We start from the raw sequence: 18,861 nt of genomic DNA on the forward strand, positions 1-18,861 counted from the left end.
ATAAAGATTGCAAACCAAAAAACTAGAATAGCTAAAAAATCATGATATTTACTGAAAGGTCTCAGTTGACGGAAGATGTGAAAAGTTTTCACATAGTAAAAAAAAATTCAGAAAGAGACACCTTTCTTGTTCAAAAACAAATCTAGAAGGTAATAGTCCTGATCTATCTTCACGAAGTAATATCAGAGCAAATTAGAAACAAAACATGTTGTACATGAAGATCCTTTTGGAGTCTAAAACCATGAGATGATCATGCAAGTAATAATACCTTGTAATCTGTGTTGTTATCTATGGTCCAGTTGAAGTCATAAATAACTACGCATCGTCATTAAAAACCTCAAATAAAACAATGGTTGACACTCATAAACGGGAATAAAAAGGATGATAGGCATCATGCACAAGCGTCCTTAGGAATCTATGCATCAATGCAGGTTTGTGACTGAGGTCCCCAGGATGACAAGTTAGGAAAGAAACATTAAGAAGGCGAGGCTATTTGAAAGGCTTCCACGGACACTGTAGCAGAAATGAACCGGGAGTGGTTGGACTCCATTAAAATTGCGTGGGGCATGAGGTGTTATTGACTTGGACAATCAATTAAAGATTTCCAGTCTGGAAGTAGAAAGTAGAAACCATACCCACAGTAGATTATCATTCACATACCTGCCCAAAGAAAGGATGCTTCGGAAGAATCCCTAAACAATAACTTGAAGAATTCTCACTTCGAGTTATTAAGTTTTAACCATGCGTATCATTTCACAATTGTTACTGTAAGAACACAAGGGTTTCCGCTTGCTTCATGAATTTCAAAGCCTTTAGTCGAGAGAACAAGTACTGATTTTTTACGGATAAGAGAAAAAAAAAACGACTTCCAACTCGAAGTCTGTTCAAAAGTCATCCAAAGGAAAGATTTTTTTGCCCCCTTTCGGTTAAAGCGACCAATAATCTGACAACAAGACAAGTTAGGGAAGGGAACACCGTGAACCGAAGAAAACCCAAAAATCAAATCCGCCGCAAACCTGATGAAATGTAGGTAGCTCGATGCGAATTCCAGCAACAGATTTGGCGAGCAAACTATCCTTCTCTGCTTTTTCTGCTGATCCTTCGCCTTCCGCTTTGGATTCTCAGCGCCGGAATGTGGATGGAGGTACGGAAGAGAAGAGAAGCAGTTGCTGCTTCGCCGGTTCCTTCGCTGCCTCCTCCTGTCGCTGCTTCAGGTTCCCACAACAACAACAGCGGCTACGAGCGAGACAAAGAGCGTTAAATGAGCATCCAATGCCACGCACGAGTACACCGACTACGCTGTCCAATTGCAAGTGTGGTAATGTGCGTAATCCGTTACCCGTTGACAAAGATATTTCAAAAGGAAGAAAATCTTACTTACCCCTCCAAAGTTTAAGAAATCGTCTTTCAATCCCTTATAGATTATAAGACAAAGTTTCCGGGTTAAAGTGAAATTTGTTCTTTTTTCAAAATGAGTTACAGATCGGACGGCCCAGATCACCCGACTGGTCGAAGTCGGTTACAGGGTCTCTGTTTTCCGGTCATTTTTTACGATATTCTTCGACACTGCCGTCCGATCGGCTTGGGACAGCGACCGCTTTCAGAGAGCGGGACGGCCACCGACGGAAACGACCTGGGACCCACGAAGAGTTAGCCGGACATTAAACACCCGCCAACGTCCGATCGACATCAGACGGTTACCTGGTCGATGGAATCCGGATGGGGCCGTGGTCCATGAAGTCGCATTCAAGGTCGGCCTGCACGATTGGAACATCAAAAAAAAAAATACGACAAATATGCAGCAAACAAAACTAGTCCAGCATCTTGGAAATGTCAAAGGCAAGATGACGGTTTTCCTTATTTATGAAGCGATTTGACCCACATGAAAGTAGATGGAATCAATCATCACTTCATAAAACAAAATTTGCTGACATGTTCTAACAATTGTTTGCTAATAGAAATCTAAACAGGTCAGTCCTCATGTATTAACTTTAGCACTGTCTAAATAAACCTCGAATGCAAGACTGATAGAACTGACTATTTGAAGCTGGGCACTTGTATCATTCTCAGTTTGTCTTGGTTTTAGTTGACGTCGAAGCGAGGTACGAGAGAGTCCGATGACCTGTGAAGACGAGGAAAACTCCGAGAAGAGCAAGGAGCTTCAGAGTTACAAAGAGATCAAACTGTTGCAGAAAGAAACCTAACGGTTAGTGGATGACAAATGCAAGCTCATAGCAAAGCTGTAAGAAAAAAGCCATGAAAGCACCTTCAACCAAAAGAGGCCGTAGAGTAGCAGAGTAGCAGCAATGCCAGTATGGAAGAGTATGGACGACAATGCGGGCAATGATGAGGAAGGGAAGCCCTTCAGGTTTACTCCCAGAGTTAGCAACTGCACAGGCATCAAAATGGAAGAGAAGGTGATCACTGAGAATGATTGCAATCAGAAATCATTAAACATGTTTCATAATTCCTTTAAAAGGACAAATTCGGGTGTCTATAAGAAAAGCATAAAAAATTGCATAATTAGATTTGAAGATCTCTTTTGTTTGAGTCATAGTTATGAAGCCCAACCCCTGCAAGCCGGTAGAAGTAGAAAACCCAGGAACTGGAGAAATGGTCACTCTGACAAAAGTTAGACAGGAAAAGCATGGAATCCATGTTGAACCGATTGGGATGGCCAAGTTTGTGCAAAACTAAATGATATATAGAAAGTCCTAGGCTGTTAAAAAGCAAATCCTTAACATATATAACAGTGATAACTAAATCCAAGATTGCTTTGACACTTTGGTCTTGCACCCTACACTTTGCACTAGTTATCCTCATCCATCTCCATCCATCTGTAGTCACCTGCCAGTATCCATGAACCTTGAAAACCATAAATAGGCAGACATGGAAATGACGAGCTTTGCGACAATACTGTCTACTGCCATCAACCATCGCAATCGAACTCCCTCAACACAATTCCTAATCCATCATGAAGACCGCCTCCAACAGCGTCAGGTACTGAATGTCACTTTCCAGCTACTGTAACACTGCAACAAGATGCTCAACTTGTTCTCCATCCATTGCCAGGATTTAAAGGTGCATCACTACCAAATTTCTGTAGAGTGTAAACAATCCTTCAAGCTTTCTCAATTCCTCAAGAAAGCAGTTTTCAACAAGGTTGTAACCTTTCTGTAGTGTAGATCTTGTATCTAATATAAAGTGATATTCTTCTGGAGGTTAGAGGTTTCAGGCTTTCATCTTGTGGCAAGATACACTTAGCTTATGAATTTTTCATGAAAAGTGAAAATGTTATCATGCACTAACTCTGTTATATATATAATAATGCTATGAGATATCTGTGAAATATTGTTCAACAAGGCAAGACAACTCACCCCTATCAGAAACCCTCCAAGTGGTAAGAGGGTAAAGCCCAAAAATGCAAGAGAGAGCTCCTTTGGTGGTCTCTTCTCTGGAGTCCGGAATATGTGTAATATCTCCTGCTTTGGCCCAAATCTTGAGTATCGATCAACAGATTGTGGTGGCGGACGTGATGCCTTCTCTGGTAGCTCTGGTAAGGCCAAATCAATGTGGCCAACGATGTGGAGGAATGAGTTCTCCTGCACAACGACAAAATATTTAGCACAAGCTAAATCAAGAAAGTAATCATTTTAAAATATTTTTTCAAGAAAAAAGATGGTGTACCATAGCAGCATCTCCAACAGCAAGTTCAATCTCATATCTACCAGAAAGGTAATAAATTTTTTCCAGGAGTGCAAGGAAATCCTGCAAGAATTGCAGTTATAAGAACTATTCCAATAGCTAAAAGAATATATTTACATCTATCTTCATTGTCTTATTATGCTTTCGGAGAGTTCTTAAGCAACTAATTTTTTTTTCTTGACCATATTTCCCGTTCAGGGTGAGAGAGCAATAAGGTTAAGGTTAAGCTACTCCCAGCTTACATATGGATCTGAACACTGACCTTTGGCCAAAAACCCTCCGGATTAATTCGCTTACCACTAGACCAGGCGAGTGTTGATTGTTTCTTACTTTATAGATACACTTTTCCAGTTCTATGAGTGTGCTCTACTCAAAAGTTTTTGATACCAATACCAAGGCTTTCAGAATTTGTTATACCAATACTGCCACCCATGCTTGCTTAAAAGTTTCCAAGTAGAACTAAAACTTAATATGTAAATTGCAATTTCGACTATACAAAAAAAGAAATGTTTAAAGTGGATGGACAAGAAATTCTTATAAGAGTTTTAAGTATCTTGAATTTACTATTCAATAAAGCAATATTGATCAAGATATCATTAATTGGATAAAGAAATGAATGATTGAAATATAGAAGATCTCATGGATTCTTGTGTGATCTCAATGTGCCTTAGGTTAAATGGAAATTTTGTACAACCCTTCATATTTAACAGCTACAGTAAAGAGCTACGGATACAAGACACATGCAAAGTCACTAATAAAATCAAATCAAAATACTACTATACTACTATCTAGAAGCAATTAGCCCTTGTAGATGATAAAATGAGAAAAATTAGGGAAGATGATACGAACAAGTCAAAGAGCACCAAAACATTCTATTGTTTAGACAAGCTAAATTGATTAGAGTTCATTGCATCAAATAGGTTATGAGCAATAAACCTAGTGCCAAGATGAGCTTCCATTCTTCATTTACCAGCTTCTATTCTTCATTTACATTTTTCAATTTGAAAATTTCACATTTCCATATAAGGTAGCCAATCAAAACTCAAGATAAAACTGACGGGTCAATTAATTCAGTGAAAATGAATAGCATAACAAGAACTTGAATTCTTCAAACTAAGATTAAAACTATATAAGTAATTGAAGTTCAAGGACTAAAGTTATAGAACAGTAGTAGTTACTAAAATCCAACTTCAGAAGTATGAAGAAACCAACTGACAAGTAGTATCTTATACTGCCTGGCAGAACTCTCCAATTGAAAGATGTGTTCGACTTTGCTTTCATGCCTCAGCTTTATGTATACCTGTTACCAATTCTTTTTTCTGTGAGAATAAGTAGCGATCGCATATTGCATACAAACAAAATTTCTATTTTGCATATGAGATTTATCATAAAGGTTAGCTATAAACCTGATGTGGCTTGAAAGTGTGTCCAAGAGGAGTGACAAGTTGAAAGCTCAAGTGCATCTTCTGAAGATGATTTGCTACTAGTGAAACTTTGTCAAGCTTGGAGAAATCTAATCTGAGGAAGTATGAAACAAAAATTCATGAATTCTTATTCATTATAGGAATCACTTAAGATGGCCTATGAGAAAGAAGAGATAGTTAGCATTAAACATTATCAAAATATATACGCAGGAGTAAACTTATAGAAAGGCCACCAGATGCCAGTAAAAACAGACTAAATTTATTACAATAACATCATAGCTTTTCAATAACATCATAGCTTTTGCTTGCCTATCTTGTACATGAATGAAGAAATACAGTTAGCAATTGTTTGGGTAAAGAAATGTAATGACCTCATTATGAGTGCCTTACAGAAGAAAAATAGCAGTTGGGACAATGCTAGAGAAATATTTGCATCCAATCTAAATAAAAACTCGGATTCTTAGAAATATTCAAAGCTAAAATGAGCTGCTTAAGGAAAAATGAAATAAGTAGAGATTCTTCATTATCATTTACCATCATGAGCCAAAATACATAAGCAGTAAATTATGCCAGCTCAAATCATGAGCAGGCATACAATTTCATGGGCTTCTTAATCTTAAGACAGAATGTTGGGCTACAAACCACAGTAAAAACCACTTTAGCTTCCCACCAAAACATCTAATGTAAAGAGCACCATTCTTTAGAAGGTTATTTTACCCACTAATTCTCCATGTAGATGTCACTCTAGCACTACAAACTGAGAAACATGTTCTAACAAGGTAAAAACACTAACTATAGAAAAGGATCAGATGCATCTATTCAGAATCTTAAATGTAGGTAAGGTTTCACTGATTTTAGCTTTTCTGATATCAAATTCAAATATTCAACAAACGCATAATAGTTATGCTGCTAATGTACTGCGGTATGTAAATGAACAGCAGCCTTTTCTTATTAAAGTGTTACGAAATGAAGAATGCATGTACAAAACTGTGTGTAATAGAATATTAAGAATGCATGAGATTACAGAAAATACAAGTAAGACCAGAGTAGAAAGAAAAACATTTGGGAGATAGCAAGAAAGGTATCAAGCAAATAAGGTATAAAAATTCTTTGTATTCTTGTCTTTCTTATCCACCTAGTGGGATAAGATTTGATTGTTATTGTTATAGTTCTCACAAGAACGGTCGCAACAGCCGTTGCAGACTCTACTATTCCAGTTCCAATATCATTTCACGGAACGGTCGCGGTGTGGATTTTATTAATATATATATAGAATTTTATAAATATGTTTCCATTTAAAATTCTGTTTAAATAAGTTTAATAATCAAATTAATAATAATATTATTATTAATTTGATTAATAATAATAGGTTAATTAAAATAAATAAATATAAATATATAAATTTTATTTAGGAATTTTCGGAATTTAAATAAATTTTATAGAATATTTTTAGAGGATAATTTGATTAGACTTTGATTAGATTATCTATTTAAGTTAGAGAGTTGATGTAATTTATTAACATATAGTTTTAATTAAAACCTAAGATTTCGATTAAAACTGGGTCTCTTCGTGCACGTACAACGTTGTTCTGCCGTTGTTCGACCCAACGCCGCAAACAGTTTCCCCTCTACTGGAGTTTGTTTTCCTCCTTCCCAATGCACTGCAGGCTTCACCACCAACTGACACTCCTCGTTATTTTCCATCGTGAGCAGCCGAAGAATAACCTCTGTCAACAACCTGCCTCCATGAGCCGCCGCTCGAGTAGAGGTCGTGAGCGATTGTCCAAGAAGAGTCGGGTAACGAATTTAATTAAGAGGAATTATCTCCAATTAACCCTAACAGTTCCGTTCTAGCCATTCTGTTCTGTTCTTTTGTCGTTATAACGTCCGAACAGCGTCCCAAAGCCAGCCACATTATTTACTGGAACTTTGGAACAACGTGAGGCGTTCTTGTGCCAGAACACCCATTCCGGCCATTCCACGTCCAACAAACCATGGTTGTTGTTGTTGTCTTTCTTACAAAAAAAATCACCAATAGGAACAGAATGGAAATCCTGAAGACAATCCTGTTTACCCTCCTAGTCAGTGCTATAACGATGCTGAGTATTATGGTCTTGGAGTGAAGAACAAAATTGTCATAATTAATCTTGACAAACAGGTAAGGGAGTAAAGAAAACAGAAGTAAGATTGACTGAAAGTAGTACCATAGGAAGCAAAATATAACAGACCTGTTTAGATGTAAGACAGAACGTGCACACTGCAGAAAGTGGTTGACTAACCCAAGAATTGCTGGGATATATTCTTACATTATGCTGATAACTTTATTTTACTATATGAATTATTCACAAGTTCAATTGCATTGATAATACCGCTATCTACAAATTTTTGGCTCAAATATTCAGTTTTTAGCACCACAGAGAACTTCAGGCTTAAATACAAATTGTTTTCACATGTCAAAAGATCTAAAAACCATGACTGCTCAGTTGAAATATTTTCATAGCAAATGAACTAAAAGCAGTTTTGAATCAAAATGAGAATCGATCAGAGTCTAACAAATTAACACATTTAAACATTTGAGGATGACATTATGGTCTTACTTTAACAAGCTTGAAGAGAATTCACCATCAGAATCCAAAACGCCTATTTGAGGCTTCTCCACTTTGACGTATCCTGCTAGAAAAACCAGAAATCGTGTACGGCCACCAGTGGCATAGATATTCAAGTTCTCGGAGTCATGAAATGAAAACTGCAATCAATGTAGTTATGACATGTTATTCTTCGATGATAAATATAAGTAAAATTCACAAAGGGCACGCCCAAAGTCAGGAATTTGCCAACATGAGCCCTAAGTTTCATTTCTCCCCAAAATGGCACACTTCCCCATGTGAATCCTTAAAATACCTGTTAATCCAAGTCAGGTCATGCATAGGAGCCATTAAGGAAGTTCGACCCAAAACCACTTTAAATTGCTTAACCATATCACAATGTGAAGACCAAAATTGGAATCAATATCATTGCAAAAAAGCATCCATGCTCTTACTTTTGTCAGAATGTAAAGGTAAAACCAAAATTGGAACAAGTGTCTTCCAAGAATACATACATGCCCTAAAAAGTTCATTAACTAGAAAAAACTTTTACAAAAATATCTCAGTATCATGAATTCAATGCTACCCTTATTTGCCCAAAATAATAAAGTAAGCCCTCTAGAAAGAAATATAATAATGAAGGGTATGTTGGGGGAAAAAAAAGTGAGATAAAGTGCACTCCTTGGGAAGAAATGAAACTTAGAGTGCTTGTTGGGAAATTCCCTAGTATGGGTGCTCCCTTTGGGAAATTTGCCTAAAAAGAAACATAATACTTAGCCTAACATAGGATTTAGTTACCTCAAACTCTAATGTATACTTTCCAATATCAATTTTCAAGGGTACAATATCCAAGTAATGGATGTTGTTTTCTTTGTCAAATTGCAGCTCCTGCATTTTTAAGAGAAAAACATATTGAAGGTTTAGCTGTCAAAGTAGAAACAACATATTACCGTTTTAGAGCATCGTGAATGGCATATACCCATCACAATATTATCTAAAAAACTAAAGAAAAATGTGTAACCTGGTTCTCAACTATAGGGGTGTTCTTCACCCCAGAAGTGGAAGCATGCACAAGATTCACTGTTAATGGAGGTGCAGCTGAACCAAATACTGTAGTCACCTCAACCTGAGACAAGCGCAATAGTATTACTGCTTCAATTGTGTGATACCACAGTAATATGAGTAATTCAAAAGATAGATAGTACAATCGCATTAACAAATCATGAAACCCAAGACTGCAAATGCAGCAATTTGGAATACATGTAGTTTCTGTACTTCAAGAGGCAATTAGTGTTTGGTAGTCAAGATACATAACCAAGAAAAAGAATCATTATACATGCAAGAGAAATGATAAGATGCCAATGAAACTTATCATGCAACTTATAGGGCATAGTTATAGGCAAACTAAAGTAGATATTTAGACGAGCATAACATCTCATTGCCCTAAAACTGAAAGATAAGGCCAGAAATGAGAGGATGGCATCTACTCTGACTTGAAGATACTATTTCTCTGGATGTTCAGATAAAAGGGAAGTAAGGAACATTGTCCCATATCTAATCTTAAAATACTACATCACCAGAACTGAAGAAAACCAAAGAGATTGCAGAATAAAAGATACTATTTCTCTGGATGCTCAAATAACAAGGAACAAAAAATAAAGAGATTACCGAATAAAACAGTGCAAGATAATCAATTACCTTAAGTTGATCCTTTGTGGTTAAAGAAAGTACAGTAGATGGAAGTGAAAGAATAAGAGGAATAAAGATCCTGTAGCATCCAAAGAATCATCAGTAAGTATCTAAGGTATGCAAAAGAACTACTTGTGAGTATAAGTGGAATATACCTAGAGGCCGGCTGTCATAACACCAGTTAAAAAGAAAACAAGCAGCTGATTGCATTTTCACATGCCAATGACTTAATTTTACCATACAGTTACCAAAGTCTTGCTAAGGAAAAATGTAAAAGAGGTAACTAATTCTGGTAAGTAAGCACTACCTTGTTCCATTTGTCTGAAAAAAATAAATATCACTCTTGCTTTTTCATAGTAAATGATCAAAGAAACCAACATAAACATGATTACTACGTATAGCCCAAAATCATAGGGCAAAAAAGATCTTTGGGATCTCCAAAACTGTAGGAAAGTTCATATGACGGGTAAATTGTGTATCGCCATGTATAAATACCATTTAGGCATGCAACTTTGCATCATTTTCTGTCAGCCGGAAGTATCATAGTAAGTTACATCCATGAGATACAGTTGGATTGATTAACAATTCAACATGACAATGCAACAGAGTGACTTTTTGAAAAACAAAGGGTGTTACCAGTTCATATCAACCACATTAACTAAGATACAAAGGTCAAAATAACACTGAAATGAAGGACCGATCAGAATTATTAATATTCTGAAATTTTTTACGGTCTCATTTTATTTAGTTTAATTACCTTGTTTGTACCAGTACATTTTAGGTGCTTCAAGTTGGTGCTGTACGTGCTGCTCAAGTGCTCAATATTATCAGTTAACAAACTTTAGGAACAATTTCTTATAATGACTTGCTAATTTTACTTTCTTGTCAGCTACAATAAGCAGCATATCTTCCAATTACAAAGAATCACAAACCTACTTATTTGGCTATCAGTATGTTCCAGCATCAATGACCTTTTCACTTAGCTTTGATTTTAAGTTGGTTCATTTTCTAGATTTGTACTCCATGAATATAACAATTATGTTGGGGAACTTTCTGCATTTTCGGACTTGTAAATTAAGTGCACTAGTAGGACACAAATATATTGTTTAACGTGTCTGCAACTACTCCTAAACAATTAATTGTAGTTTCTACTCAAGTGCATGCTATAGCAGATAATAAAATGACAAAATCCATGTTGAAATCTGACAATAAATTAGAGGTTGACTGACTAGCATTGACTGTATAAGGAGTAGAGCTCCAAACAAAGACCCTATTCAGAAAATTAAAATGTAATTTAAAATTCTGAATATCAATAGCTAATTAGCCTAATGTAGAGTTCATTGCCAGGAGAAGATCTTTTGCAGCTATTCCCAAGTAGTTGCAACTCATGGCTTCTTCTAATTGTTTTCATTATTTGTTGTATCAAAGTTGATAAATCCTACCTTCCAATACCGAAATTTTTCTAGCACAATACCCACAGAAACAGGGGCACTAAGGTATACTGGGGTAATACAAAACAGACCAAAATGAGCTGAGTCAGGTACAAAAACATCACCTTACCCCTTAAACTGCAAAACCTGTACCATATTTTACTAGCACAAATTGTCCTAATAATGTCAGATGCAACATTCCCAATATAGAGGTAGAGTGTGCTCTAATGCTTCTTTTTAATATAAATAAAGGGCAGCCCGGTGCAAAAATGCGGGGTCCGGGGAAAGGATCCATTGTACTAATCGAAATATTTATTACTTCATGGAATAAAAATAAAATATTAAATTAATATTTTAAATAATTACTTAATGTTGTCAAGATTACAATAATCACAAAGAAGTATATATGGCAAAATTTAATGATATATTATCATTAATCATTGGATTATATCATTATTCAACTTGAAGTGAGAAGTGTCTTCCAAAAATACTTTCAACAAGCACTATTGGGATATAAAATTGCTTCCCGAACAATTTTGAAATGTAAATTTCTGAATGGGAACCTTGGCGCAACAGTGAAATTGGCCTAGAGGTCACAGGTTCGAGTCTCGAAAACATTCTCTTGTAAAGCAAAATAAGGTTGTGTACAATAGATCCTTCCCCGAGATCCCACATTGGCGGGAGCTTCGTGCACGGAAGATTTCCAAAACCTAAACGACTTTCACAAGATGCATTTTGGCAACTTTCCATAAAAGCACACTTCAGATGCAAACTTAATGTCAAATCCAGCTGAAACCTAGAAAGAGTAATATTCAGCTACTGTTAACTATTTTTTAAATACAGAAGTTAGATCATCAAAATGGACACAACTAATACATATACACATACATACATAGACAGATATAGACATTATAAAAGCCAATTATATAGCCAGCAGACTCCTTAATCTTTGATATTACCTGTTGTTTTCAATGTATGATAGTGAGTCTATCTGATTGAAGAAATCTTTGGAGATACCAGGAACACCAATGCTGAGAAGAAACTTTGCTATGCCAAAGATTTTGTCACCAGGAATCTGCATGCAAATTCAGCTTTCAAAATAAATCATGGCTGTATCACTAGGCTAACAAGAAATCTGGAATTCATTAAATCCTACATTTAGCTTCCCAGAAGCTACTGCTGCAAAAGAAGCAACACCACGCACAACTGACGCAGTTGTTGCAATAGGGCCTTCATATTCACTACCATCAATGTGTTTTTCATCGAAGTACAAGGTTCCATCATCTGCATTATGTCGAGAACAGAGATCTTTATCTCATAGTATGTGAATTAGTAGCACCGCAACTAATATATAGGTAGTAATGTAAGCTTAGATCTGATAGTAAAGTAGATCAGAAGTTCTCATGTCAGTTGTTTAGCATCGACAGAGAATTGTTAAAATGGCTTAAGGCCCCTCTAGTTGAGAAACACAAACCTAGGTCTCAATTTTAAAAAAAAAAAAAGGCCCAATACCAATTTCATCTTCCAAACAACATCACAGAAATTATATGCAAAAATACTTTACCCAACATTGTTTCAGGGGTAAATTTAGTACATGTTTTCTGTTGAGGCCTTGCAAGGGCTTGTTTAAATATTTTCTTAACAAATAGTAAATAAATTCTTCTTGATAAAAAAAGGCAAAAATATTCAAATTATTCATATAAATCAATCAAACAATACAAAGACAGCAAAAAGATTGACCAGACAGTCTAAAGTTTTACATAAAGATTTGTTCAGTATTGGCAGCAAAAACATTTTAATAGCATAATAATATCTAATTACATGCAAGCAATTTGCACCATGTTGCAAGAACTATAATCTTATACAGGGGCTCAGCATGGTTTGTATCTGGTTGAATTTCCATTTTTTCAACATGGAAAAGACATGAAGCAGCATAAGAGACATGTAAGAATCGTAGTTTATGGAGCTTTCAAGAACATCATGCCCACAGGATTGTGCTTTATGCACCGAGATAAGCAGATCGATGAATCAACCAATTTTTCAGATTATATACCCTTCTGGAAAGCCATTGAAGCACAAGTAGTTGAAGCCAAAATGGCTGGAGCAATTTAACATCAATTTCACATGGCTAGGAGATTCCTAGGTAGTAGGAAATTAAAATTAGTAGCTTACTTACTACCTTTATTTTTTGTAACTTTCCACTTCCTATTACAAAAGATAATCCTTGATTATCTAAGTCAGAAATTCTAATTGGTCCTGAGTCAGACCCATTTTTTAAAATGTTCAGGCACTATATCTCCACATTTGCCATACTGATGTTCAAATTGAAGAACCACGTGGTCAATTTAGCATAGGAGCATCAAAACTTCAACACTGCACCTTATATTTTCTTGAACAATATGGTTGTCGTTCAAAAAATAAGATAAGGCTTTCAAAAGTCAAAGATCAACGACCAAAAGAGGTACCAAATTGAATAATGAGAAGTGAAGAAACAAGAGGACACTGTTGCATTGCAAAACAATAATTAATTAGAGATATGCTTTATATATGTACATGCTTCAACTTGGTAAACTGAATAGGTAATGTCATACTGAGTTCTCTATAGTGCAACTTGTTGGATGTTTCTTTGATATTACAAGAAATATTGCCCTCTATGACACCCCTACCAAAGTTCATATGTGAGCCAAATAGAAGCATAGCCCAGAAAGTTTGTAATTGGAGGATTTATAGAAACTGAAAAATTATCTAGGAAAAAATTATAAAATAATGCAACTAGATAACAAAAGTAAGAACAGGGAAATCTAAAGTAGAAGTCATCATGAACCAAAAGATACCGTAATCTAGTAACATACCATAGCTCTTGATGCTATCAAATAGCTTCACAATATCATGTTTGATGATTCCAATCTGCCAAGAACAAATAATAAAAGAATTTTAGTTACTGCATGATTACTAAAATTAATAATACTGACTAAATAGCAGTGAAGTTAGGTATCAAGTCTCAACTATATTCTTAAAATAAGAACAGTCAAAATAAAAGACCAAATAAATATTAAGTAATAAAAGGAGCCTGAGACTACAAATTATCTACCTGCAAGATACAACAACTCCCGAATTTACTATTGAGTCTGGAGTAAGATCATCAGCAGACATCCAAACTGAAGAAAGAATGAAGGCAGTGCTGGGACAGATGCTTTGTTTTGGTATATTAATTATGGGACTTCAGAGGACGAGTAAGAAAATTTAAAAAGGGCTGCTAACTTTGCTAAATGTTTTTCACTTAAATAAACCTGTGTTAAAAACTGTTGTTGTTTATGATATAAATTTCTAAGAGGGAAGAAGCATTTGTTTCTTCCTATTTCGACCTTTCTTAAGCATCTTGCTCTCCTTTGTTACTCCATCATGACAAAAGAGTTTGCAGTTTCCAACTATTCCCCACTAGGAAAAACATAACAACAAAAGGTAGTAAACCAACTGACTGAATATAACAGTAACAGAATGAACTGATTAATGGATATCAACCATGTTACCATCATTCTACCAACCCCTCCCATCATCTCCATTGACTTTTAGGGCTATCATAACAGGAAGGTCAAAAAAATTAAGAGATGAATTATCATAGGTGGATGGGTAAAAGGTAGATGAATATTGTTCAATTTATGTTTCCACTTGTTTACTCTGATGAAAAAATAGATCAAAGAATGAAGTAATGGATAACTTATATGTTTGGCCACCAAGACTTGTCCAGCCCAATAGCCTTGTCCAAAATGCCTAGACCAACCAGCCCATTTGGCACAATAAACTCACCTGACCCATTTGACCAGACCATCCAACCCACCTAGCTTAGCCAGTTGACTCCACCCATCTTCACTGCCTGACCCATCTTCTTCCTCTCAAACCCACCGCACAATTACCAATTACTAAAAAAATTGATATAAAGAATCAAAGCTTTTTTGTCAATAACTAAAAATATAATACTATTTATTTGTTTTTGAGAATTATTCTTTTATTTAAACTAATTGATATAATAAATTTTGTTTATCGCGAGAATTTCAAAATATACAATTCTAAAGTTTTTTCTTTTAGATAAAAAAAAGTAAGTGTAATTCGTCCAATAATTATATCTATTATATATATAACTAATTATATATGTTCTATATAGTTATATCCATATTAAGATTTGTTATTCTTCCTTCTCCTCCTCGATGCATCTGACTCAGCATATCAGCACCCTATGGCACAACATGGCAGTCTCATTCTGACCAAGAACCAATACCTACAGTTCGGAACAACATTTCAAACCTTGGTTCAGTTGTGGACATTACTTTGTATCATGACCTTATCTTGGTTATGAAGTTTCATTATAACACTTTGGAAGAATGCATCAAATGGCCAGATTTATTTCACCATCACAAGACTGATCGTAAAACATTTGGTTACCATTATTCATGTTAGCCCTAATAAACAATCCTAGAATCATCAATAAAGAATACCATCTTCACAATCAAGAGAACTAGAATCTGGTGTGTACAAGAACAAAGAGCAATTAACACAAAAGATTGGCAGGATCAAATGTGAAACAAATTCCAAGTATAGCACTAATTACCACTCACTGATAATAGTATAATTGTGATATTTGTAAAAAAAAATAATAATAACAACCAAAATAAGGCATGGCTTCTATTTTTTGGGTCCCATGCATGGATTATATCTTGCCATTGAATTCTCACCATTTTTCTTTATATAAGTCTATATCCTAGTATGGTGACTTACCACTATAGCATTGTTAAGACCCCATTCCCATAAGGTTTTTGATATTTGTTTACATTTGACTATCAGGTTCTAACACAATCCTCGAGCACTTTCAATCTGGTCTAGGGACCAACATTGGTACAATCCTAAAGTCATGGAAACTGTAATAATAATACTTTAGTATAGTGACCTTACCTTTGATTGATCCACCTCTCCATCTGCCAATGAAACAACTCCGGCAAGGGCCTCAAGTGCAATACCTATAACAGCATTAGATGGGGAAAAAAATGAATAACTAATCTATATAGTTTTGGGAACATGGAAGGCACCACAATTAATTGTCTGAATCAAGGAATAGAAAAAAAAGAAAATTAATCAACCAAAACAATGTCAAAGCAAGAGAATACCAGCAGCATAAGTACTAGATTCAGCATTGTTGCTATCAAACCGCCATCTTCCATCACTTTGGCTAAGTGCCTGCTAACATCAACATTCTAGTGATCATTTCCACTATCGGAGATCAGATGAAAGATAGAAAAAAGATGAAAGAGCATACAAAAAGAAATCATATGACCTTGATTGAATGGAAAACCCCTTGAGCATCAGATAGAACAGCAGTAACACCTTGTCCCTGCATGAGAGATGTATTTATACCAGATGGTATTCATAGATTATGGAATCCAAATAATAAAAGAGAACCAAACAAATAACAAAATGATTAAGATAACAATATAAGTTAGTAGTTTTATCACAGATCTGAAGAAAATTAAATGAAAGAGATATTAATATGTTACAGAAAAGCAATGACAATTCATGATCTATTTAGTTGTCCATCGGGAACACACCTTGACATGAAGCAAGCCAAGAATGGAGTAATATAAGTCCATCAATGAGTCTGCACCTTTTATCAAATCTCGGAGTTGCAATGCAACATCCTAAAAGAACAACAGCAAGCGATCCAGTTATAATGTCCTCGCATAATTACTTCTTACTCAAAAGATAACACAATGTAAATAAGCAATTTATTGAGGTACCTCAAAAGTGTCAGAACCAATCTGGCATCCTAAGATGTTGTTCACTCTGAGAGCATCAAAAAATCCCTTAGGACTTGAAGATGGTGATTTAAGTGTCTCCAAAACAACAGGACATGTAGCACGATTTATTTCAGAAGTTTCTCCAACTCCAAGAATCTGAAATGTCCTTAATGCATGATAAGTCTCCTCTAAGCTGCAGTCAGAAAACATATCAGATGTCTACCACTGCCAACTAAGTTTGTCTGGAAAAACAGCTCCACATACAAATCTGAAACGACCCATCAAGAAAAATCTCGTCCAGAACACAAAAGAAACAACCAAATTCCGTACAATGAAGATGGCAATTAGAAGTTTCAATAATCCAAAATGTAGGCAACGACGGACTCGAACTAAGCAATAGTTCCCAGCATTAGAACATGAATTCTACTAAAAAAAGAAGTACAGCGCCAAATTCAGAGCAAAGGAGAACTGATAGGAACTAAAATTATTTCGTGTTTACGCTGTCACACTAATACTGCAATCCAACTAACCTCGGAAACAGCCCATCAACTGGCACGAACAGTTCGAGCGCTGCGGATCTATGACAATCGGAGATCGGTCGGATGCTGGCGGCCGCGCAGATGAGCATCGACGCGCAGATCAGAGCGCCAAGCCCGAAGGATCCGTGATTAGGCGCCATGTCTGGGGGACGAACGAAGGGACTAGATCAAGTGCCTGAACGAAGAGCAACCAACCGAACAGGAATGCGATCGGCGGACGCTTACCCGGGTGGCGCAGGGCTTCGGCCTTCGCCTTCGCCTTCCAGAGGAGGGCGGATCAGGACGGATCCAAGACGACGCGACTCTCTGAGAACCCTGAGCCCTGAGGACGCGTCTAGGGCTTAAAGTGAGGCCTCGGCGGGTTGACTTGTAATAAGTGGTTCGATCGGCACGTGCTCATCACGTGTTAATGCTGAGCGATCATCAAAGACCGAACCGGCCCAGTGACATCACCTTCCTCAGTTCATTTCAATCCTCGCCGTGTATAACATTCATTTGCCCTCGAATTGATACGTAGATTCTTAAATAAAGATTAAATATCATTTAATTTAAAAAAGGAAAAAAATATCATAATTTGAATAACATTTATAATTATTATTTCTACGTAAATAAATAGTGGTTAAAATCAAAAGGCACCCTGTTATTTTTAAATCATCCAATAGTGACTCCATTTTAATTTTTTATCAAAAATATATTTTACCCCATAAACTTCCTTATAAAATGATATAAATATCTTTTAATATACTAAATAAAATTATATTATAACAGTTACAATTTTGTAGTTGCTACAACTATAACAATTATAACCATTACAATTTGTTTAATTATTATAATAGTAAGTTGAATTGTATTGTAACCGTTACAAAATTATAATTATCAAAATATAAAAATTAATTAAAAAGATAATAATATTAAATCAATTTATGCAACAATAAAATACGATGCTTTTTTGATTAAAAAATAAAAGTACAATATTCTTTGATAATTTGAAAATAAAAGACACTCTTTTAATTTTCCCCTATATTAAATATAGTATCGATTGTTATATTTATTGGTAATCTCATGTGTATTTTATTAGGTAAAATGATATGCAGTATAAAAAAATACAGCATGTAATCAACATGACACGCTCAACTACATGACTATAGATTTCACTGCATGGATGTGGGATTCATTACATGTAGTGTGTCATGTTGATTTCATGTTGCATATCATTGCTCTTTTATTAACGTTGTTTTGTTATGTTAAAAGTAAAGCTAACTCATTTATAACGTTGATTAACTATCCTTTGAGGTGCAAATCATGATAATAAGGCTCTAAATCGAGTTAAATTTTATGTTATTCAAGATTATTTGATATAGTAATCGAGCTAAAGAAATCGAGTAAGAACTAAAAAAGTTGTTAGAACAGTTGTTCAAGTTTGACATATTTTTTTCTTTAAATTTTTTGTATAAGATAATTAAGCTAAATCAAATTAAGTTTGAAATGATTATTTAAATATAAATTATTTTTATATGAGTTTATCTGTTTAAATGTGAGCTCTCTATTATTTAAATTTGTTACATTTTAAAGTTTATTTAGTTGAATATTGAATTTTATATTATAAGTTTATTTGTGTATTTTCATTTTTTTATTTATTCATAAGATTAAAGAAGATGAACATAATTTTTAAACTTTATTCATGTTTATTTTTTATTAATATAT

At 35.2% G+C, this 18,861-nt stretch overlaps 1 protein-coding gene across 1 annotated transcript; it reads right to left on the reverse strand.

Moving 5' to 3' along the window:
* Positions 1 to 1,889: 1,889 nt before the first annotated feature.
* LOC141831944 (dolichyl-diphosphooligosaccharide--protein glycosyltransferase subunit 2-like) lies at positions 1,890 to 17,484 on the reverse strand. Its single transcript, XM_074719380.1, has 20 exons — positions 17,383 to 17,484; positions 17,149 to 17,299; positions 16,619 to 16,811; positions 16,430 to 16,519; positions 16,159 to 16,215; positions 15,992 to 16,061; positions 15,780 to 15,844; positions 13,685 to 13,739; positions 11,989 to 12,116; positions 11,792 to 11,907; positions 9,412 to 9,481; positions 8,735 to 8,839; positions 8,512 to 8,601; positions 7,726 to 7,874; positions 5,112 to 5,223; positions 4,922 to 5,005; positions 3,688 to 3,768; positions 3,378 to 3,602; positions 2,267 to 2,389; positions 1,890 to 2,183 (listed from the first exon to the last, which is right to left on the reverse strand). The coding sequence occupies exons 2-20, from the start codon at positions 17,295 to 17,297 to the stop codon at positions 2,067 to 2,069; spliced, it is 2,079 nt and encodes a 692-aa protein (XP_074575481.1). The 5' UTR covers positions 17,298 to 17,299; positions 17,383 to 17,484; the 3' UTR covers positions 1,890 to 2,066.
* Positions 17,485 to 18,861: the final 1,377 nt, after the last annotated feature.

This window comes from Curcuma longa, chromosome 7, assembly GCF_044706935.1.
Source record: "Curcuma longa cultivar G26 ecotype Majalengka, Jawa Barat chromosome 7, ITB_CL_G26_1.1, whole genome shotgun sequence".
Classification (NCBI taxonomy): Eukaryota; Viridiplantae; Streptophyta; class Magnoliopsida; order Zingiberales; family Zingiberaceae; genus Curcuma; species Curcuma longa.